Source organism: Diceros bicornis, chromosome X, assembly GCF_020826845.1.
Source record: "Diceros bicornis minor isolate mBicDic1 chromosome X, mDicBic1.mat.cur, whole genome shotgun sequence".
NCBI classification, from domain to species: Eukaryota; Metazoa; Chordata; class Mammalia; order Perissodactyla; family Rhinocerotidae; genus Diceros; species Diceros bicornis.
Genome location: NC_080781.1, coordinates 12,583,312 through 12,604,528, shown reverse-complemented (window position 1 = coordinate 12,604,528; position 21,217 = coordinate 12,583,312). Strand labels below are relative to the sequence as shown.

The following is a 21,217-nucleotide window of genomic DNA, read 5'->3' as shown; positions in this document are numbered from 1 at the left end:
ATCTTAGCCCGCTTGCCTGGCAGCTCACCTCCTGCTGCTTTAATCATCTGCAGCACCATCATGAACTGCGAAGTAAATAGACGAAAAGACAATGCATATCTCAGGGTCTGTGTTCTCTATTATTAGGTTGAAGTGTATGAAACTGCTACTTTTGACCTACAAAAATGGCAATTTCATTGATTTCAACCCAGTGCAGGAAAGAGGCATGGAAGCTACATATAGACCAGAACCTCCTGATAGTGGGTTAGTTTGTAACGTTATCTGGTTTAACCTGACAACCTCAGTTCTTCCTGTAATATAGCAGAGGGCACATTGCAAATGATGGGGATTTGGAAGCTGAAATGGAACACCAGAAAGAAGTGATGAGGGGAGCCAGAAAGACAGGAGGCAGCCAGGATAGAAAAGAGTTGGCTGAAACCATCTGTTCATTGGCAAGCAGCGCTCCTGGCTCCAGGGGCATCATTCTGTTATATGTACTTCTGTAATAATTACTGTGCATAAACATACCCTGAACCATCAAGACATTAGAAAGACTTCTATGAAAAAAATAATTTTTTAAAAAAAATTAGCGTTTAAATGGGCATGTGTCACTTATATCCATGAATAGTAGAAAGTTCCGCTTAGATTACAGCAGGAAAGAGATTGTGAAGGTGTGAATCTTGACTTGGCGACTTGTTAGTTGTGTGACTTTGGACATGTTTCTCAACCAATCTGAGCTTCAGTTTCTTTATCTGCAAAATTGAAATAATGACACCAACTGCATAGGGTTGTTAGAAAGAATATTTGAGATTACATATGTCATGAGTCTACTCCAGATCTAGCGCAGGCGTCAGTAAATTGTGTCCAATAGGCCAAATGTAAACCTGTTTTTGTAAATAAAGTTGTATTGGACCACAGCCACACCCATTCATTTCTGTTTGTCTATGGATGCTCTCACACCACAATGGTAGGATTGGGTGGTTGCGACAGAGACTGGATGGCCCACAAAGCCTAGAATATTTACTCTCTGGCTCTTTACAAGGAAAAGTTTGCTAATCCCTGGTCTAGTACATAGTGGGTGCACGATAATGGTAGATGGAAAGTTCACTGATCTAAACACCTAATTTAACAGATAGTCATGCCAGATACATGTTACCTAAGAAGGATTCATACCTTAGACCCTAAGGTTTAGGGCACATGACATATAGCTTTCTATAGCTAGAAGAAGGCCCTAAAGGATCCTGATTCACTCAGGCTCCAGGCCAGGGTTATCTTCACTTGGAACTAGACTTAGCCTGAGGATTAGATAAAGACGGACATGTGACTTCCTAGTGCTCCCTCTATCCCATTTGCACTGAGTTGTGGTCAAGAATGGGGAATTGTTACACCCCCTGGCTTCCTTCTGGCACTGTTCTTCTGCACTTTAACTCCTCATTTCTTGTCTTCCACCATCACGCCTATCCTCCTGGTTGACTAGTAGTATGGGTGGTTTCCTCTAGAGTGGCCAATCCTCTGGGGCAGGAGAGGAGGGCAAGGAAGGTTTGAAGTAGATCACATCTTTTCTCTCCCCAAGTTTCCCTGCTCCATCTTAGCGTTTGACTCATTTTAGACCAGCACATTTTAGGCTGCAGGGACCCCTGTCTTCTTCACTCAAAGGGTGGATCGTCTTTTGTGACCATGACTCTGAAGTCTTCCATGGTAGGTAGCAACTACAGGGGGCTTGGTTTGTGCTAGATTTAAGAGTCTTTAAGCGAGACCCTTTGGCTTCTTGGAGGAAGCCCAAACCCCAACAATGGCTTCAAAACGGCCTTAACTTGTTCAGAGTTCTTAGATATTGGGATCAGCCCCAGGCTACTCTGGACATTTAACCCTGGACTGGACTGGACTGGTAACCCTGGAACAGCCTCTGTTGCAAGGGCTAGGGCTCCCTGTGCTGCTTTGGCTCACAGTTGGTGCTCTGGTTGCCAGGATGGCTCCGTGATCAGGAACACATGGATTTGATATGAAAGGCTCCATCTCACCTTTAGACCCATGTTTATACTGGTGTCCTATTGAAAAGATCTTATGCCTCATGGATTAGCAAACTTGCTTGTAGTTTGTCAAGGTAGACACCAGTTCCTCATTGGCTGCCATCAAAACCATACTTGCGAGTAACGATACTCTTTAACTGGCAACTTTCACGGGAACTCATTAAATTAATGCAGATTAACTTTTGATTAAAATAAAAATTGAAAGACAGAAATAAAACAAAACACCCCGTTAAAGCTAGAGACAACTTTTTGCTTATTTATGCATAAAAATGTATAACGAAATAAACCATTAATTTTTAAAAACTGGTTAACAGTTAATTGTGTTATCTTTTAATGGGCCTCAGAAGTGTCAACAATGAAGTCTAGTAAGAACAGTTGCACGCAGTTAAGTCATGCTAAAGCTCAGCTTCTTTCTGGTAATTTTTTCAGGTAATTTGTCACTATAATAAATGTTCTTGAAGCAAAAGCATGCCCTCAGATTCATCCTCAGTCCTACTGTCATCTTAAACTTTATGTTTATAATCAATGAAACTGTGAGTACAGACTCATAGTGTAGAAGTGATTGAGACCTTAAATGAATCACAAGGCCTTCATCTAGGCTTTGATCGTTTATTGTTGGTATCAGTGGAACTCAAGACATCTCGGCAACAATATTTATGGAATAACTAGAGTAATTTGTAAAAGCAAATTATTTAAGTAAACCCAGAAAGGCCTAACTCTGAACTAGGAACTCTGAGAAGGTGTGCCAAAGTAAAAGACATGATCTGGGCCCCAGAAGATCATGAATTTTAGTAGGGGTAATTATACATGAAGCAGTAAGTGGGCCTTTGTTACCTTTGTATGGGGTCTTTTCATCAAACTCCCAAAAGGCATAGATCCACACAGGGACTCGTGTCTTAGCCAGCTCTTTCATTCTCTTTGCTTTTACATGATTTTCATCATTTGACACCATACACGAGGTCACCACAGACAAGGACTTTTCAAGATAACAGCAATTGGGACTTTGAATCACAGCAGCACTCTATTGAATATCCAGAAAGATTATCAGCTTTCACCAAAGAAGGCTAGTTAAGGAAAGAAAAAAGATGCATTTATGAAAAAAGAAAAAAGACACAAAACATCTGGTTTGGGTTAAAGGAGAAAGGACCATTCAGAGGTTAATTTTCTGGAAAAGTCATTAAAAGAAGCTTGGACCATCCTTCAGATTTCTGAAGTGGAAAACCAAACTCCTGAACTCCTCCACACCCAGCAGTTTAATCATTTTTCATTCCAGACCAAATGCAAGTGTCCTTTTATCCTGTTGTCCGAATTATAAATGGAAAGTCATCATTTGATTTGAGTGCTATCAAAAGGAGCAAAACTTTTATTTTTAAAATTTTGTTATCATTCCAAAATGTGTAAACTGTAGGACATGTTTGTCACTCACAAAAGATGTGTCTTCTGAATTAAGAAACTTGCATTCTGAGGAGTCAGCACATCCATGACACAAGGAGGCTGGCCTTTCCTCTTCCCTTCTCATAATCTCCAAACCTTAATCCCCTTCCTCCAGACCCTAAAACTCAAGTGTGTCTCCACTCCAAAAAAACACCTCAAAACACTGTTGAGTGACATCTTTTTTCAGATTAAATTATAAATTATGTAATACCAGTCATCAGAACAATTTTTCTAAGATGCTTTTCTTTCAGATGTCTGTTGATTAACACTAAAATTTCACTACTCCAAAGCCCTTAGGGAATAAATCTGTTTTAATAACTGCATTTTTAAGTTGAATTTTTAGTAATTTAAACATGACATTGAAAAATAAATCATTTCAGATAGAAACCTTCCCCTTTCCTATGGGCTTAGGTTATATTATGCACAATTTAACTTATTCTTAACCTTGGGTCATCAGCATGTACAGTCATGTGTTGCTTAAGGGCAGGGATGTGTTCTGACAAGTGCGTCGTTAGGTGATCTAGTTGTTGTGCGAACATCACAGAGTGTACTTACACAAACCTAGATGGTATAGCCTACTACACATCTAGGCTATATGGTGCTAATTTTATGGGACCACCATCGTATATGCGGTCCCTTGTTGACCAAAACGACATTATGCAGCACATGACTGTATATTATTGTCCTGTGCTATAAAGTATGATGATGTCTTTAGCGCCTGCTAGTTCCTACAGTAAGTGGTCCTAGACTAATTTTTAAGCTTCTGTGCCAGTTTTTCATAGTTTTTTTTTTCATTTCCATCATTGATGTTAAGCTGTCCATTTTGTTGTATTGCTATATAGTAGTGCTTTCCTGTCTTCTAGCTTTGATCCCTTATAGATCTGATAACCACAAAGCCTAATTGTTAGCATTGTGTATAAAGCAAGAGTAAGTAGGGGTTGAGTGAGGGTCTGTCCTAAGGTTATAGCACTAACCTTTATTATGTGGGGTTTATGACATCTATTTTAAAAATTTGAATTAGCAGAAGTATTTTTAAGCTTACTCTGATTTTCAGCTGGGTTCACATTAGCATATTTTGACAGCAAATTGGGTTATAGATAAGTAAGGTGATGACATATAAATAGATATAGGCCTAAGAATGGTTAAATAGAGATATTTTTTAAATATGAAGAAATGATTAAAGCATCCACTGCATGGATGTGCTAAATGACACCAGCCTTGGGATTCTGGGGGGTAAATTAAGACTTTTGCAGAAACCATTCTACTCTAAATTCCCTTTGAATTTTTTAAAGTTGGAGGCAGAAGGAGAAATAAATTTTAGTCCTGTAAAATATGTTTTTTTTTTAAACTACATGAAAGATTAAAGAATTCATTATTCATTTTTATTGAATCCAGTGATAAGTCTTCTGTTACTAGTAACATAATGATTTCTAATTTAAGAACTTTGTATTCCTAGAAGCATATAAAGATAATATGATATAGTATAACATAATATTATTACATATTTATAAATATGATATATTATTAGAATATAGGTGAAGTTTTAAAAACTTTGGAAGGCTTTATTTTAAAGTGCCTAATCATTATGGCTTTATTTATTGTTTTCTTCTAAATCAAATAAACCTAAGAGATGCCTCAAAAGAAATCCATAATATTCTGTTATCTATTAGTGAGTAACAGACCACTCTAAAATCTAGTGGCTTAAAACAATTATTTCTTATTTCTCACAAGTGTGATGGGCGTTCTGCTGGTTTCTCTGGTATTACTGGGTCAGGAGACATCAGCAATAGGGGGGATGTGGAGTCATATTGTCAATGTGGTATCTGGAAGGATTACTGCACCAATTTAAAATCTCCCAAATGATATATAAAAGTGTATCTTTCCCTGCATCCGCACTACCACTGGATATTATAACTAATATTTTTTTCAGTTTCAGGGAGAAAAATCTAGTCTTGAAATTCGAAACAAAAGCTTTTAGAGACTTTAACACAAGAGGACCGTTTTGGGGAGAAATTTGCCTGAGCAGATGTTCCTCAGATGTTTTTATAAGGTTCCATTTAGTGCAACATTTCTGGGCCATATTTTACATTAATAGTAATAAATGTCAAAAGTAATAAAATCTTACTTTTGGATTTGCATAAATAATCTTCCCCTTTAAAAATTATATTGGAAATAATGAATTCTGTAATAAGCCAAGTCAGTCACATAGTTTGTCTCAAAGATGTTTCCAATTAAAGAAAATCTTAATTTAAATTCTCCTTCTTAATGTTGAGAAGGTTAATATTTTGGTGGTCTGGACTTATTCTTGAGTTCTGATTGCTACCAAACATTTTAAGGAATAAGAGTTTCCATATTGAGTGTTGCACAGAAAATATTTCTGGAATTTATATTCAGAATTAGGAACATTGTCCATTTGGCCAGCGTGTCAACTTCAAATTATTCCTAATTTGACATTAAGAAATAAGCACGTTTATTGTTTGATGCTTTATTCCTTGACTTTAGGATCCTGAGAGAAACCACTTCGTCTTAATTGCTGGGGAACCATTAGGAGAACCAGTTGTCCAGCATGGTAAGCCCAAAATGGCGATTTTCTTGGTTGATTTTCTTCTTCTTTGAAAGTAATGTACATATGTAGTAGTATTGGGAAGAATAGCTGGATTTTTGTCTGATCTTTCCATCTACAAATTTGAGGATTTTGTTTGCTTTCTCCATTGTCAGAGGAAAATATATGCATGGTGTTTATTTCTACATTCATTCTCTTCTTTCTTTTAAAGAAACATTTCTTGAGTACCTATCATGTGTAGGACATTGAGCTTGGAACTGTGGGGAAAACAAAAATAATGTTTTTGCATTGTGTCATAGGGAATTTCAACTGAAAAAAAGATTTTGTGGTCTGCTGGAGACTTGAATATCATCTTTATCTTTACCACAAATAACAGTGTCTGTTTTCAATACTGTCCTTGTGGTCTATTGTATTTTTAGTGAAAAATAGGAACCTCTTAAGAATATTTCTTTGGAAGTTTCTAAAATATTTGAGTCACTTTTTGTTTATTTTAAAAAAATGAACAGAGGTAACTGTGCTATAGTAGAAATAGGACTAAGAGGCAGAAAATCATGGAATAAGTACCCACAACAGTCACTTCAATTCTTTGTCTTGACTTTCTCATAATATTGTTTGATTAAATGAGGAACATCTAAAAGCACCTAGAATCCAACTTATTACTTAGATAAATGCCTACAAAACAACATATATGTCCACTTATCAAATTATTCAATTTAGCATGCATTAAAACCCTATTACATCTACTTGCCTTGTATGGATTCCCAGTATACACAATGACTTCAGGAAAAAAACCCAGCTGATCATAGATTTAAAGAACACCGATTATTTTAAAAATATTCTTCTTTTTTGTTCTAGTAATAACTTAAGGGGAAAGCATTAAATTATACCTCACCTAGCTGATAGCATTTGACCTCCGTTTTGCGTGCTTTGATTTCCACTCCAAAGATTCATGGTTCTTAACTCGTTTTATCTTGATTGAGCAGCACTAAATAGTTTGTTCTTTCGGAAGAAGCCTACAGACCAATTGAGTAGGGTCATAGTCTTTATTAACAGCGACTAGAATTTAGGTGGGAAAAGGATGTATGGGATTGAATCCTTTGAAGTTAAACAATCTCCTCTGCACCAGTAATGAAAAAAAAAAAGAGTCCCACTGAATTAAGTGACAGAACAAAGGGGTGGAACTGCTCGAAGCCCCCCCTCCATTCATCTTATGTGAATCCTCTCTCAGAGGCTTGGATCTCAGGGACAGCTGCGTACGCCTGCACGTACAAACTCAGATTAACCAGAGAAGATAGAGATGGCCCTTGAATCTCAGTGAATGAGAAGCAAAGTATTTTGTTTGTTTGTTTTTTTAACATTTTAAAACCCAAACATTTAAGTTTTTCTTTTACCTGTGCATATTTAAAGACAGCCACAACCATGTCTCGACTATTTGGGAGCCAACACTAGTTTAATGAATTAGCTAAGGCCCTTGTGTCTCTTATCATGGAATGTCCTTAGTTATATGTCCACAAATTAAGGGTGGGATGTCATAGAAGGTTAGAATAGGAAATGTCCTTAGCATTGATATAGTTATGTGCCTTTTTTATTTATTTGTTTGTTTTGGTGAGAAAGATTGGTCCTGAGCTGACATCTGTTGCCAATCTTCCTCTATTTGCTTTGAGGAAGATTGTCCCTGAGCTAACATCTGTGCCAGTCTTCCTCTATTTTATATGTGGGATACTGCCACAGCATGGCTTGATGAGCAGTGTGTAGGTCTGTGCCTGGGATCCAAACCCGCAAACCCTGGGCTGCTGAAGCAGAGTGTGCAAACTTAACCACTACACAACCGGGCCAGCCCCTGTCACGTGCCTTTTCTAAATGAGGAAAATGAAGTCCAGATATTTTACTTATTTACTTAACAGATACTTGGGTAGCATTTACTGTTTACAGGATTGGTCAAAGTGCTTTCCAAATATTAACTCATTTAATCTTCAGAACAACCTTACGAGGTAGGTAGTCTCATCCCCATCTTACAGATGAGGAAGCAGAGGTGCAGAGGTTCATTGGCTTGCCCAAGGCCACATAGCTGGATTCACAATCAGGCTGTCTGCCCCTCTGCCTCTCACCATGCTGGGTTGCCCCTCACTGTGCCCTGTGGCTTCTCTGAAGGGAAGTGATCGTTAGTGGTGGAGCTGAGATTTGAACCACAGACTCTTGACCCCATTTTGTGCTCTCTCCACTATAGTAAGGTTCTACATAATGAGAGATTAAAGTCACACTATTTTTATTACTGGGCAGGGAGTTCAAAGTTTTAATTAGAGAAGAGATGAAAACTGTAGTTTGAAAGAGGATTTATGGGATTATCCATAACTGTCAAATAATTTTCTTGTTTATAACCCTTATAGTTGATCAATTTAAAAACATGCTTTCTGAGGGATGAAATGTATGACATGTCAAACTATAGTTAATGATACTGGATTGCATATTTGAAAGTTGCTAAGAGAGTAAATCTTAAATGTTCTCATCATGAGTAAAAAAATTTTGTTACTATGTGGTGATGGATGGTAACTAGACTTATTGTGGTGATCATTTTGCAATATATACAAATATTGAATCATTATGTTGGACACCTGAAACTAATATAATATTGTATGTCAATTATACCTCAATTAAAAGAAATAAATTTAGTGATATAGTATCCGAAAAAAAAAACGTAGGCTTTCTGGTTTCAGTTTTCTTCTTATTGAGGATTTGAGGAAATGAGCTTCCTCAGCTTGGCTTTGGAGGGCTCCAAGCTTCCGGTGTTTCCCATGTTTCTCAGAGTGTGGTCCATGGACCAACAGCATCAACATCACTCGAGAGATAGTTAGAAATGCAGAGTTTTAGACCCCATTCCAGACCTCCTGAATCAGAATATGTATTTTAATAAGATTTTCAGGTGATTCGTGTGCACATTATAAATTGAGAAGCACAACAGAATACCCCAGAAAATGGAAAGCCAGAAGTGCACCGTTGTTACAGAATACTAATTGGGAAACGGGAGAGGTGCTCCACAAGTCAAACTCTAGCAAATGATGGCGTGTAGGAAATTGTTTTTCCAGGTCTCATATCCTTTTCCTCTGTGTGCCCTTTAAAAAGGTGGCTTCTCCAGGATGCCCTCTTGGATTTATTATTTATTTTGCTTGTGAGGGCTCTCTCATACCTTCCTGGCTGATATAGTCCACGTCTCCAGCTCCAGAAGAAAGTTCTCTCATGAACTCCAGATCCACATTTCCAACAGTGTACCAAGCACCTCTGCTAGGAAGCCATTTTATTGTCTCCAGTACCTCCATGTCAGAATTTCCAGAACTGAACTCCTTGCTCTACCCACAGCCTCCTATGTTCTGTATCTCAGTTACCCTTAACAATTCTACCATCAATTCAGCCTCTCTGGCCTGACACCTTCTCTACCCTGATGCCAAAGTCCTCTTTAAAACTGCAAGTCAGATCACGTTACTCTGTACTTAACCCTTCAGTGATTCCTGATCACCTGCAGAATTATGTCCAAACTTCTTCCCATGGATAGCATCCAAAGCCCAGAGGAGTCTGGCCTCTTCCTACATATCAGATCCCCCCCATCCTTTCCCCCTTTGATCCCTCCTTCCAGCACTGTGTCCCCATCCCCAGTTCCTCCTGCCTGCTAATCCTGAAAATGCCTTTCCTCCATGTATGCCTGTTCCGACATCACCCCCTTTGTGAATCCTCTCCTGGGCCCCTCCTCCTCCCCTTTCTGTGCTGATCCTATGGATTTTACATACTTTTATCATTCCATGTATCACACTGTTTTATAATAATTTGTTTTCATATCTATTTGTGTGATAGATTTGAGGTCCTTGAGGGGAGAGAGTCTGTCATTCATTTGTCTTTCATCTTTACATCTCTGGCTCCTAGCACAATGTTTGTCATTTTACAGGTACTCAATAAATACTTGATAGATAGGTAATTTAGCGAATGAGTGAATTTAGATGGCTTCTTCCTGTTTTCCCTTTCTGCTGCCATCTTATTCTCTGCAACCTCCCAAAGGGCCTCAACATCATCAAAACGTATCATCTTATGTCTTCCTTCTCAAGCGTTAAACTAAAGTGAGCGCCAAATCTGTGCTGATGAGCTAACAATGGTTGAGAAGTTTGAATGTGTTATTCCCTCTAAGTAAGACAGTTATATTTTAATCCGGGTCTCTCAGAGAAAGCCCCTTAGAGGAGGAACTTCCATAAAAGGAATGGCAGGAACCTCTGAAGACTGGTGGAAGAAATATACTGAATGGACAAATCTGTCTACTGTTTTCAAGGTACTGTCAATGCCATGTAAGAGCTGGCTTGTTTATCCAGCAGATCGTGGGAGTGATACAGTCCAGGACAGTATCCTTCTGCCCGTACGATATGTGGAGGAAAGGGCAGAGACAAACCCTTTGCCTCCTGGTAGATTAAGGGAGGACTTCTCCACTTTTAGCAAAACCCAAGTTCAAACCTAGAAATTAGACAAAGGGGCCGGCAAACTGTGACCCGTGGGCCACATCTGCCCACTGCATGTTTTTGTAAATAAAGTTTTATTGAAACACAGCCATCCCTATTCTCTTTTGTATTGTCTGTGGCTGCTTTTGCACTTCAACAGAAGAGTGAGTAGTAGTTGAGACAGACACTGTCTGACCCACAAAATCTTAAATATATGCTATCTGGCCTTTTACAGGAAAAGTTTGCCAACCCCTAGAGAATCCAAAATGTGATACTTTCTTGACTTGAAATTTTTGTAATCTCCTGTTTATTGTCAATAAGGTGCTACTAATTCTCAAAAATGACTTAGACCCTTCATGTAAGTACACAGCCTCATATACTGAGTAGACACCCAAACTGTGACAAGATTTGCCAGTTCTTTTTATCAGATTGGTTCAATTCTTGACATCAGCTAATGCTATGAAACTAACAACTACAGTAAATCTTAAAAGTTCTCATCACAAGAAAAAAAATTCTGTAGCTATGTATGGTGACAGGTGTTAACGAGACTCATTGTGGTGATCATTTCTCAATATATAGAAATATCAAATCATTATGTTGTACACCCGAAACTAATATAACGTTGTAGATCAATTATACCTCAATAAAAAAAGTAAGGAGAAAAAAACCTAGCAACTACAAAAATGGTTTATTATGATGGAACCAAACCTAAGAATGTTTTGAAGAAAGAGATTGCTATTGCTGATGACAGCCTGCAGTGGATGGGTGGGATGCAATAGTATTTGTTTACCTGAAGTTTGATCTTTATAATTATATACAATCCTCATCAAGATACTTGCATTACAGTCCTTGGGGATTGGGCGCTGCGAAAATAACCTTTTACTGTTCAGATATGCCTGGATTTGTTTCAAATGAAGAACTACAGAAATATGTACCATTTCTAGTGACAGAAGAAAATATTGTCACCTACAACTTTCTGATTGTCTCTTTCTGCCCTAGGTCCATTCGTGATGAACACCAATGAAGAGATTTCTAAGGCCATTCTTGATTTCAGAAATGCGAAAAATGGGTTTGAAAGAGCCAAAACCTGGAAATCAAAGATTGGAAACGGGTGAAAAGCACAAGAGCAGATCTCGACGCTTTCTAAAATCTTGCCGTTTGTGGCATCCATCTGTTCAATGCATTCAATTTCCAAAGCTGACTTAGCTGGTTTTCTAGCTTCTAAGGAATTCCACACTAAAGTGATAACATGGTTTTTATAGGAATGCACATGAGATATTTCCTGGCACATGCAAATAAACCTAATTGTTGCTTTTTAAAAAATCAATGTTCTTCATTTTGAGCTAAGTTACTAAGCTTCTGTTAAAAAAAATCGTTTTGTGTATGTTTGCCTTTTCGTGTGCGTATGGATATTTTGTTATTTTTGTGCGTGTGTGAATTTTTTTAAGCAAATTTGATTGCTTTCTGTGTGTCACTGGCAGTAGATGTGTGAGCATCTGAGGTCCCTTCCTGAGCAATGCAATTTCGCTGCAGCAGTCATGCCTCTGTGCTGGGGTTTCACATTACAGGTTATCTGCGTTAAAATAACAGCAGTCCTGACGTTTGAGTCAGTTTTTAAAACTGCCCTGCTATTGGTAGGGACGCGACAGGATTACAGCCAAGACTTCCCTGCATTTTCTGCCAAAATCTGGGTCAGATTTAAGACACATGCTTCTGCAAGCTTCCATGAGGGTTGTGAAAAAAGTTTGACTCCAGAATTGGGTTCCAGCCTCTGGAGCTGCAAACATTGGTGGCTCCTTACAGAGCAACTAGAACCTGGGGCAGAGAGTGGAGAGAGTTTTTTGTAAGTTGCTGGACATGAAATGGATTTAGAGTGCTTTCTTATTTCAAGTGGAAGACATGTCCACCTCTTGATTATTTTTGGAGCATGAGAACATTTAATATTTTTTCATCTCTCTCCCCCCATAAGATTGTGCAAAAATGTGCCTTGACTAATTGAAGTCGTGTCATTGGATTTTGATCACAACTGATTATTTGTTTTTCCATGCGAAGTCTTGGGGTTTTGAACTTTCCTTCTGGAGGATGCCTTTTGAAACAGTTTTCTCTAGCTGCCTGATGTCACCTGCTTGGTAATCAGTGGATATTAAAATATTCAAAATGTACAGACAGTGGGCACTGGTGAATATTTTCATGATGTTTTATCTGCAATTGGTGCAGGGCTCCAGTTATGAACATGGACCAGTGAAGGTAGGTGAGCTCAATTTTTAATGTGATGCAGATTTTTTTATTGGCTTATACAGAAGACTTTCTTTCTTTGCCTCGACTATTTTGGAGACAATATAAAAATGCAGAACACTCCTAGTAGTGGACAGGATATATCCTGCATTTATTAATGAGTGTTCTGTTTCTTAGGCTTACTAAGATTCTTGGCATGAATGTTTGAAAATGCTGAGGGGTTTTTTGGAGAGGTAATGGAACACAAGAGAGCATTCTGGAATCTTCAGATGGGGAAGTTTCCCTTCAATTGTATATTCAGATGGCACAGTGATTTTCTAATGAAGCACTGATTTGTTTTTATGACACAGATAACTTTGTGGGCCATTTATTTTCAGATCGTTTGTGAGCAGCAAACGTTAGTTTATTTAGTTAGTTAATTTAGTTAGTTAATTTCTTCTGTAAATTGAAAACTACAGTGCTTTCTACAGATGTTTTCTATCTGGTTTTCCAAATTACCCATTGCCACCATCTAGAAAAATGTTTTCTTGGAAGTCGTTTTGGTTTTTTGCTTTTTGAAACATGTAAAATTCAACAGTAATTGATTCTTTGGTTCTGTGAGCAAGCATCAGATAGACTCCAGTGAAGTGAGAGTAATGCAAAAAAATTCACTGGGATGTTCCTGACTGAGCAATATTTCGCCCAATTTTATATACTTCATAGATTATATTGTTTTTTTCAGCTTTTTATTTTGAAAATATTTCAGATACAATTGTTTTGACTGAAGTGATGCTAAAGCATTATTGATTTAGGAATTTCTGGCTGTGAACAGACAATCAAATGTGGACTTCAGCTTTTGTAGCTGTTGTTGGGACATGCATTTTCAACAAGGGTGATATCGCCCCCAACAGGGGAGAAGTGGTCAGTGGGAGTGAAAACATCTTCCTCTTGTTATGTACAAAGCACAGATGTGCAGACAGTGCATAAACAGATAACACGTGCAGTGCATCTGAAAAGGCCGAGCACGGTGTCTGGGGTAGACAGTCACCTTGCCCCTCGGTCCCTACCTTTCTAACTTTCCAAATTCCAAATGGACGTGGGAGAGGTCCCAGTCCTTCAGCTCCTCTTCTTTGCCGCCAGCCTGGACGTTGGATCGCAATGCCAGATTGCAGGTAAAAGAGAATCCAATTCTGAGCCTGGGTGACAGGATAGAAAAACTGGACTTGTTCAGGCTGCTCAGCGTTTTATAAGTCCACAAAACTTAGGAATCCCTTACGTGTGTTGGGTTCATGGAGTTGGAGTATTTTTTTCCGGTTTCAGTGCATGGAGTTTTAAAATGTTCCCATTTTACTTTGAAACATCCATTTATTTGATGGTACAAGGGGAGACTGAATTGTTGGAAATAAGGAGTATTCTTTAGGTCGTTCAGCTCTTTTAAAGAGCACAGACACCAAGAATTCCTTCGGTGTCCGGGGCACGGTGAGGTTTAGATGTTTCGGATTACTGCTGACACAGAAACTTATCTAATGGGGCCGTGGGGGAAAGTGGTTGAATTTACAGGTGACAGAAAACCTGTCCTTATACATGGAAGATGCCGCGTTATATGCTTAGTATACTGTTAGCAATTTTTTAAATACACATACGAATTTCCTTTAAAAAGTGAAGCTACATATTCTGAGCTTATGTGCGTCAAACCCCCAGCTAAATTAAATAGATCCGATGTGAAGGGAAAGGTGCCTATGGTTAAGCAGAAATTTGGGCATCGACATGACTGGGTAGTGAGGTGTAAGGAGCTGTGTCATATTGGTTATTACACTTTTCATTCCCCCCAACATTTTCTTAAGAGAAAATCTAAGAAGAAATATGTTCCTTAATGTTAATGTTGTTTTTGTTTAAATTAAAATTTAGTATGAAAGCATATTCAGGACGGTAATGGTTTGGACACTGGGATTTGAATTTATTTTTTGCCTTTTGAGATAAAAATGTTTCATTTATTACTAGATGTTTGCAGGGTCCTCCTCTGTAGGAGGTCTGTGAGCATGTTCTTCTGTCCACCCACCCCTCTTGTAACCACCTCTTTTCCAGAATGGACTGCAATGCCAATTCTAGCCCTAGGTTGCCCTTCCCCCACAGTCCTCACTTTCTAGTTTTGAACATTCCCCTGGTTTTTCAGCTTAGACTAGCGTTGCCTCTACTACAATTAAATGAGTCTGTGAACATTTTTTCTGCAGCAGCCATGCAAACAGCTACTAATACCCCCGGTAATTGCACTTAATGCCGTTTGAGTGTAAGGCATCGTAATTTCATTAGTCTTGCCACTTGTACTTTGAGAAGTGTTTGGGGTCAGCAGTGCATGGAATTTGTGAACTGAGATAAATCTGTTTGAAAATCTTGACTCAAATCTACTGTATATACTGTTTAGCTGCTAAGTTTCTCAATCTAAGCAGAGCAGATTTTCTTCTAGAAATAAGGTTAACCCAATGCCTATTCTGGGCTCACTAATATAATCGGATTAAGTATCTAGATATGGGATTTGTTTTTGTGTCTGTTTTCTCCAGCTTTTTTATACAGTTGGGGTAGTCATACACAGTTGCACAGGGTGTGCACTGCACAACTCTAGGAAGCTCCATCCACATAGACTCACATCTGTAGGTGACAGCCCTGAGTACAATGGTGTAGACACTCTGGGCATTTGGTAAATAAATACATGCTACCTCACTGTCGTGTCATTCCCGTTGACCTTCTGGCCAACACTATTTCTGGTTTATTTGATAAGCAGTTCCTGTCACCAGGAATCATGGCGTCTCCTTAAGCCACTAGGGGAAGCCAGCCTCCATAAATCTTTTCAAAGTCACTGATGCAGACATATCAGTAGAGCGATAAAAGAATTCGGGTCATGGTAGGCTTTCCCAACTCTTTTCTGGCGAAATTTGTTTCCTTCTCCCCCACACTACCTTTTAGCCCCCTCTTTCTTAACCTCACTAGTGGAAGAATATTGCTGGATGTTGGAGTCATTCGAACTCTGTGTAAGACTGGAATAAGCCCAAGATCCACAGGAATGTGAGGCACCTCTACCTTCCACGAGAAGCCACATGGCTCCCAAGACTACATAACCTTTGTGTCACTTGCCTTCTGGAATTGTCTCTAAAGTGAACTGAATAACAAGGACTGAGGTGCCCCTTCCATATTTAACTCTGAGAAGCAGGCCCGCCCCCGTGCCCCTTCCTATTCCCATTTCCAAAGTCATGCACGGGAAAGTCCATTGGCTATGTTGCTAGTCAAATGGCCCAACAAACTCTTGCCCACTTTTGTGTCGGGCACAGTCTTTGGCACAAAAGACATTTGAAATATTTTCCATTAATTTCTTCTTTATTTATGACCTTGTAGTTAAATGTGTTGAATTACAAAGACACAGATCTATTCTATCCTAGTTAGTCACTTTTAGCTGGTAGTTGAAGCTTTTATATCACTATAGCATATTATTGGTACTCAGGATACAATAGAACTCCCTGTATCTTATATCTTGAATATAATACTTCCTTGTATGACTTATCTTTTAATTTAAAAATCCCAATTTAGACTTGTGGATAAACCTTTACTATAGACCCCTAAGAGCTCTAGAAAAAATAATATTAAAGCTGAAAGTTGAGCAAGTTCTATTATGGACCCTCTCTTGGGACAGGCTTGTAAAGACAATTTATGGAATGAGAATATAGTATTTGGACACATGGATGCTTCCCATGTCGAACTTGATGTAATAAGATCTGGAATTCCCAGACATATTTATCTTGCCGTAATTGGCGAGAGGTCCTGGAGAAATAGGGACATAAATGACAGTAAAATTGTTTCTGAGCACATTTCCAAGATCAAGTCTTTCCTCCCACTTGAGATTAGCAGAGGGGGCAGGAAACTATATATAATTGGGAATGTGCTTGACATGAGACTTTTCTTCTTAGGTTGCTTTCATGGTGGTAAACCCACTTTTCTCTCTCTCTTGCCACTAGTTCTTAGTCTCTACCAAGATATTAAGACATTTTAAAGCAAAGACACTCTGAGGCCCGCTGAATCATGAAAGCGTTGACTGGTTGTGATGGCCTGATTTGTAAAAGTTCTCCCTTGCCTCTCATTGGAACTTTCCAATGTGCAACAATTCATTCATTTATTTCTTGAGCACCTACCATGTCTCGGCACTGATCTCCATGCTGGGAATGCAACAGGAAATAAGACAATGTTTCAACTCTTGTGGAACTTATGTTCCAAGTGTGGTGGGTGGAGGCACACAATACGCAAATCTGTAACATGTCAGGGGTGATTAGTGCCAGGAAGAAAATGAAGCAGGAGGCCAGAGCCACAGTTGCTGAGGTTGGAGAAGTAGCCAGGGCAGATCATGTAGGGTGTGGCTGTGTTTCAATAAAACTTTATGGACACTGAAATTTGAATTGTATATCATTTTCATGCATCATGAAATATTCTTATTTTCATTCATTTTAACCATTTAAAAATGTAAAAAATAATTCTTAGCTCATAGGCCATACAAAAATAGGCTGCAAGCTAGATTTGGCCCAGAGGTCATAGTTTGCCGACCCTGATCTATATCGTTACACTGTTTTATCCTCTTCATAGTATGTATCATTAGCTGACATTTTTTATTTGCTTATGTATAAGTTTATTGCTTTGTCACCCTCCACTGGAACGAAAGCTTTTTGAGAACAGGAACTTGTCATTGTCTTGTTTACTTCAGTGTCTCAATCACCTAGTGCAGAGCCTGTAATAGAGTGGATACTAAAAGAAGCATTTGTTGACTGTCTGAGGGACTAGGCTTCTAGGATTTTGAGATACCCAGCTTATGAACCACTGCATTAAATAGTCTCTGGCATCTATTCTCATCATGGCTTATCTGATTTCATTTTTTTAAATTCTAAAGCATTTTTTTATAAGGCGGTATATTCACCCTGTGCTATTTTCCTGTGGGGGATTAGAGAGGATTTGGGTGGAAGTATCGAATCTTCCAGCGTCCTTCCAGCCACAAGCTATCCTATAAAGTGTTCACTTCTGTGAGCCAGTTGTAGAAGGACACTTCCTTAGCCCATTATTGCAATCTGGTGGTCACAGAAAGAGAAATGGGCAAGGCAGCTTCTGGCCACACAGCAGATCTGGATAAAACCTTGATGATTTCCTTCAGCTGTGAAATCCTTACGTGCTATCTATGTTTTCATCTTATGCCAAGTGGTCTGTGAAGATATGGTAAATTGTGGCAAAGTACTCTGGTCAGATACTTTATCAGTCAGGCTAGGCTAGGATGTGCTGCAATAACAAACAACCCCCAAATCTTGGTGGCTCATAAACAACAGAGGTTTATTTATTGCTCGTACCACGCAACCATCCTGGTTCATCCAGGGTCAACTCCACATCAGGATGAAGCGGGCTGAGCATCCACATCTTGAATGTCATTAATCACCATACAGAGGGAAGGACAGCCTTAGAGAGTCTCGCCCTGGCAGTTAAATGCTCTGGCCTGGAAGTGATACCCATCACTTCTGGTCACAGCCCCTTGACCCACTGCCCCATCCAACCACAGGGGGCCAGGAAGTGTCATCCTTCCATGTACTCATAATGTGGAAAGCTGGGAACATTTGGTGAACAGTATTGACTAGCACACACAATGTTGGTCACTTCTAAATGTTTCTGAACATACCTTTGAGATGAGAAACAAGCATGGTTGGACACTGGAGTAGAATCGTTGAAGGAAGACGCTCAGGTTTATTTTGGCTGCTCAGGAGGCTGCTTCTGCCCAGGAAAATGAAAGCTGTACATTCAGTTCAGTAAACATTTGTGGAGTGTCTACCATGTGTCAAGCACATGAGTGGAAATGATGTTTTTATAAAATAAAGATGTCCTAGTTATTTGCATGTCTTACCGACAGCCAAGGAGTTCAGTTTGGCCCATGGGAAGAATAAGTTTAATGCCTGAAACTTCAATAATGTAAATTTTTATGAGTCTCTTTTTGTCATTCATTGTTACCTAAATAATTATAACACTCACGTGTTGGAGAAAAGTATTGCTTTCTTGAAATCTAGGTTTGGCTAAAATTATTTCTGGAGAGAGACAATGACGTGTCAAATATTGGGAAATATTTTCTTATTGCTTACTGTTCCATTCTGGAGAGAGTTAGGAAGAGTGTAATTTTGATTGAATGAATACCTTGAGTTCATCCTAAATAAGAGACTCCCCAAAAGGAAAAAAGTGGGATGATAAAAGCAACTTTTGCCATGGTGTGTTTGGTTCATAACTACACTGTCACAGCAAGACTGGGGATCATTGGGCATCTTAGACAATGCCGAGGATGTTGGTGAGGAAGAGGAGGAAAACAGTGGATGTTGACATGGAACCACTGCGTCTTTAGGAGGAAAAGTGAAAAGGGCCATCCTGGGCTGACTGCCAGTGGCATGGCAGGGCTGCCTTATGAAAAGGATGATGAGGTTTCACATAAAGATCTTCTGCCCATCCAATGGATGATGTTACACTTAGGCTAAAATACGGCTGTTGCAGTTAACTCTTGCCACAATAATGCTATGTAACAAACCAGTCCAAATGTCAGTGGCTTAAAGCATCTATAATCTGTTATTCTCACTTATGTTTCTGTGGGTTGGCTGGGAGTCAGCGGTTCAAGGCTCAAACTATAGGTTGAGTGTGGGTCTGCCCCACGTCTCTCATCCTCCTTGGATCAGTGGGCTAGTAGGGGCAGCTGCTTGTGGTGATGGTGGAAATGTAGGCTGAGAAATATACTCCTCCCCTGGCAGGGGTGGAGGAGGCAGTAAAATTGTTTTTAACAATACCTAATTACCATAAAGGCTTTGGGTTTTTTCCTTAGACATTAGGCCCTTGATCTTTGAGATCAGTGATAAAAAGACTAACAGACCTCAGGAATATATACTCTTGGGGTTATTCAGAGCATCCTTTTAGAGTTTTTCCGCTCAAGCCCATCCCACATTCATCTGCCCCCACATTTCCTAAGCACAGATGCATAAAGTGGGAGCAGAGGCATTTGAGTAGAGCATGGATTTAAAACATGTAAAGGGGGGACATACACATATAAATGCTAGACAACTTGGCTAGAGAGAAAACCACCAACAATATTCATCAAGTTGGAGGATGTGGAGGTCCCAGGCATCTTAGCCTTCTAGTATGCCCTTAAAATACCCTGCAGCTCTGCACACACACTCAAAGAAATGCATTCATGCAATGAGTGCACGCGCACACACACTTCGCATTTGTAGTTCCTTTCCTTTGTCTAAATTTAATTAAACACCCTGGGTTTCTCATATATATGCATTTAAACATAGAACCGCATGAGTGAAAGAGCCACCGGTAGCATGAGGCCCCCCAAATGGCCAGGTTTCTGGATTTCAGAGAAGCAGGAGCAGGCCCTCAGCTGGTTCCATCAGAGCAGCTGCAGCAGTCGCAGTCACAGCAGTAATTCTTAGCAAGTGTGCACTCTGCTCCCCGCCCTCAGTTGGTACACCCCATGCCGTTAGGTACCATCTGTTCTAGGTAAGGCCAGGCCCTGATAACAGAATACGAAGGTTTACGAAGCGGGTTGTTTTTCTCTTCATCCATCTGTAAAGACATATGTCAAACCTGAGCAGATACTTTAAAATTGGCCTTTCATCTGAAAATACCTCCAAGAAATATTAAAGGAAAAAAAGAAGAAAAAGAACAAGTTTGTCCTTGATTTACCCTGGAAAAGTTTTTCTCTTTTTAATTTGTATTTACTGTGATTGGAGTTGCCACATCTTGTTCTTTTCACACTCACCCCTCTGGTTCCTGAGGGAAATCAAGGGCCATAAAACGCAGACCTCTAAATCCCAACACAGGACCAGATGCCCCACCCCTGGGAAAGGAAAGAAAGGAAATGAACTTTATTGAGCGCCTACTCTGTACTTGACCCTTTCCCATGTATGACCTCATATAATCTCCACACCAGCTCTATGAGATGAGTACTATTAGCATTGCCATCTGTAAACAAAGAAACCAGGGTTAAGGAAGTTAAATAATTGACCCTCAGGCAAATAGCTAAAAAAGAGCGGTGCCTGGATTCAAAGCCAGCTTACTTTATTTTTTTGAAGTTATTGTATAGTAAAATTAACATTTTTTTCCTTTTGGTGTGCAGTTCTATGAAGTTAACACATGTATAGATCTGTGTAACCACCACCATAATCAGGACACAGAAAAAAAATCATTTATATCACTCTTTTATAGTCACAACCTCCTCCCAATCTCTGATCTGTTCTCCATCACTATTGCTTTGGTTTTCTGAGAATGTCATAAGTGGAATCTTACGGTACGTAACCTTTTGAGATTGGCTTCTTTTACTCCCGACACCTCTGAGATCCATCCAAGTTGCTGCGCGTACCAGCAGCTCATTCCCTTCTATTGCCAAGTGGTATTCCGTGGAATGGATGTAGCACGGTTTGCTTAACCATTCATCCATTGAATGACATATGGGTTGTTTCCAGTTTGGGGGC

The 21,217-nt window shown here is 39.3% G+C and overlaps 2 protein-coding genes across 4 annotated transcripts in view; both read left to right on the top strand.

Annotated features, from left to right (window-relative positions):
• Nucleotides 1-11,796, top strand: part of PIR (pirin) — a 90,779-nt gene extending 78,983 nt beyond the window's left edge. For 2 of the 3 annotated variants that reach the window (XM_058535475.1, XM_058535474.1), the window contains exons 9-10: nt 5,946-6,012; nt 11,478-11,795. In XM_058535475.1, coding sequence (XP_058391458.1) covers nt 5,946-6,012; nt 11,478-11,593 — 183 coding nt within the window. In that variant the 3' untranslated portion in view covers nt 11,594-11,795. Of the gene's footprint in view, nt 1-5,945; nt 6,013-11,477 lie in introns of all 3 variants that reach the window. The other variant, XM_058535476.1, reaches the window with a different exon arrangement.
• Nucleotides 11,797-11,881: 85 nt separating this feature from the next.
• The window catches only part of VEGFD (vascular endothelial growth factor D), a 33,943-nt gene continuing 24,607 nt past the window's right edge, over nt 11,882-21,217 (top strand). Inside the window, exon 1 of the mRNA XM_058535473.1 lies at nt 11,882-12,725. Coding sequence (XP_058391456.1) covers nt 12,636-12,725 — 90 coding nt within the window. The 5' untranslated portion in view covers nt 11,882-12,635. The remainder of the gene's footprint in view (nt 12,726-21,217) is intronic.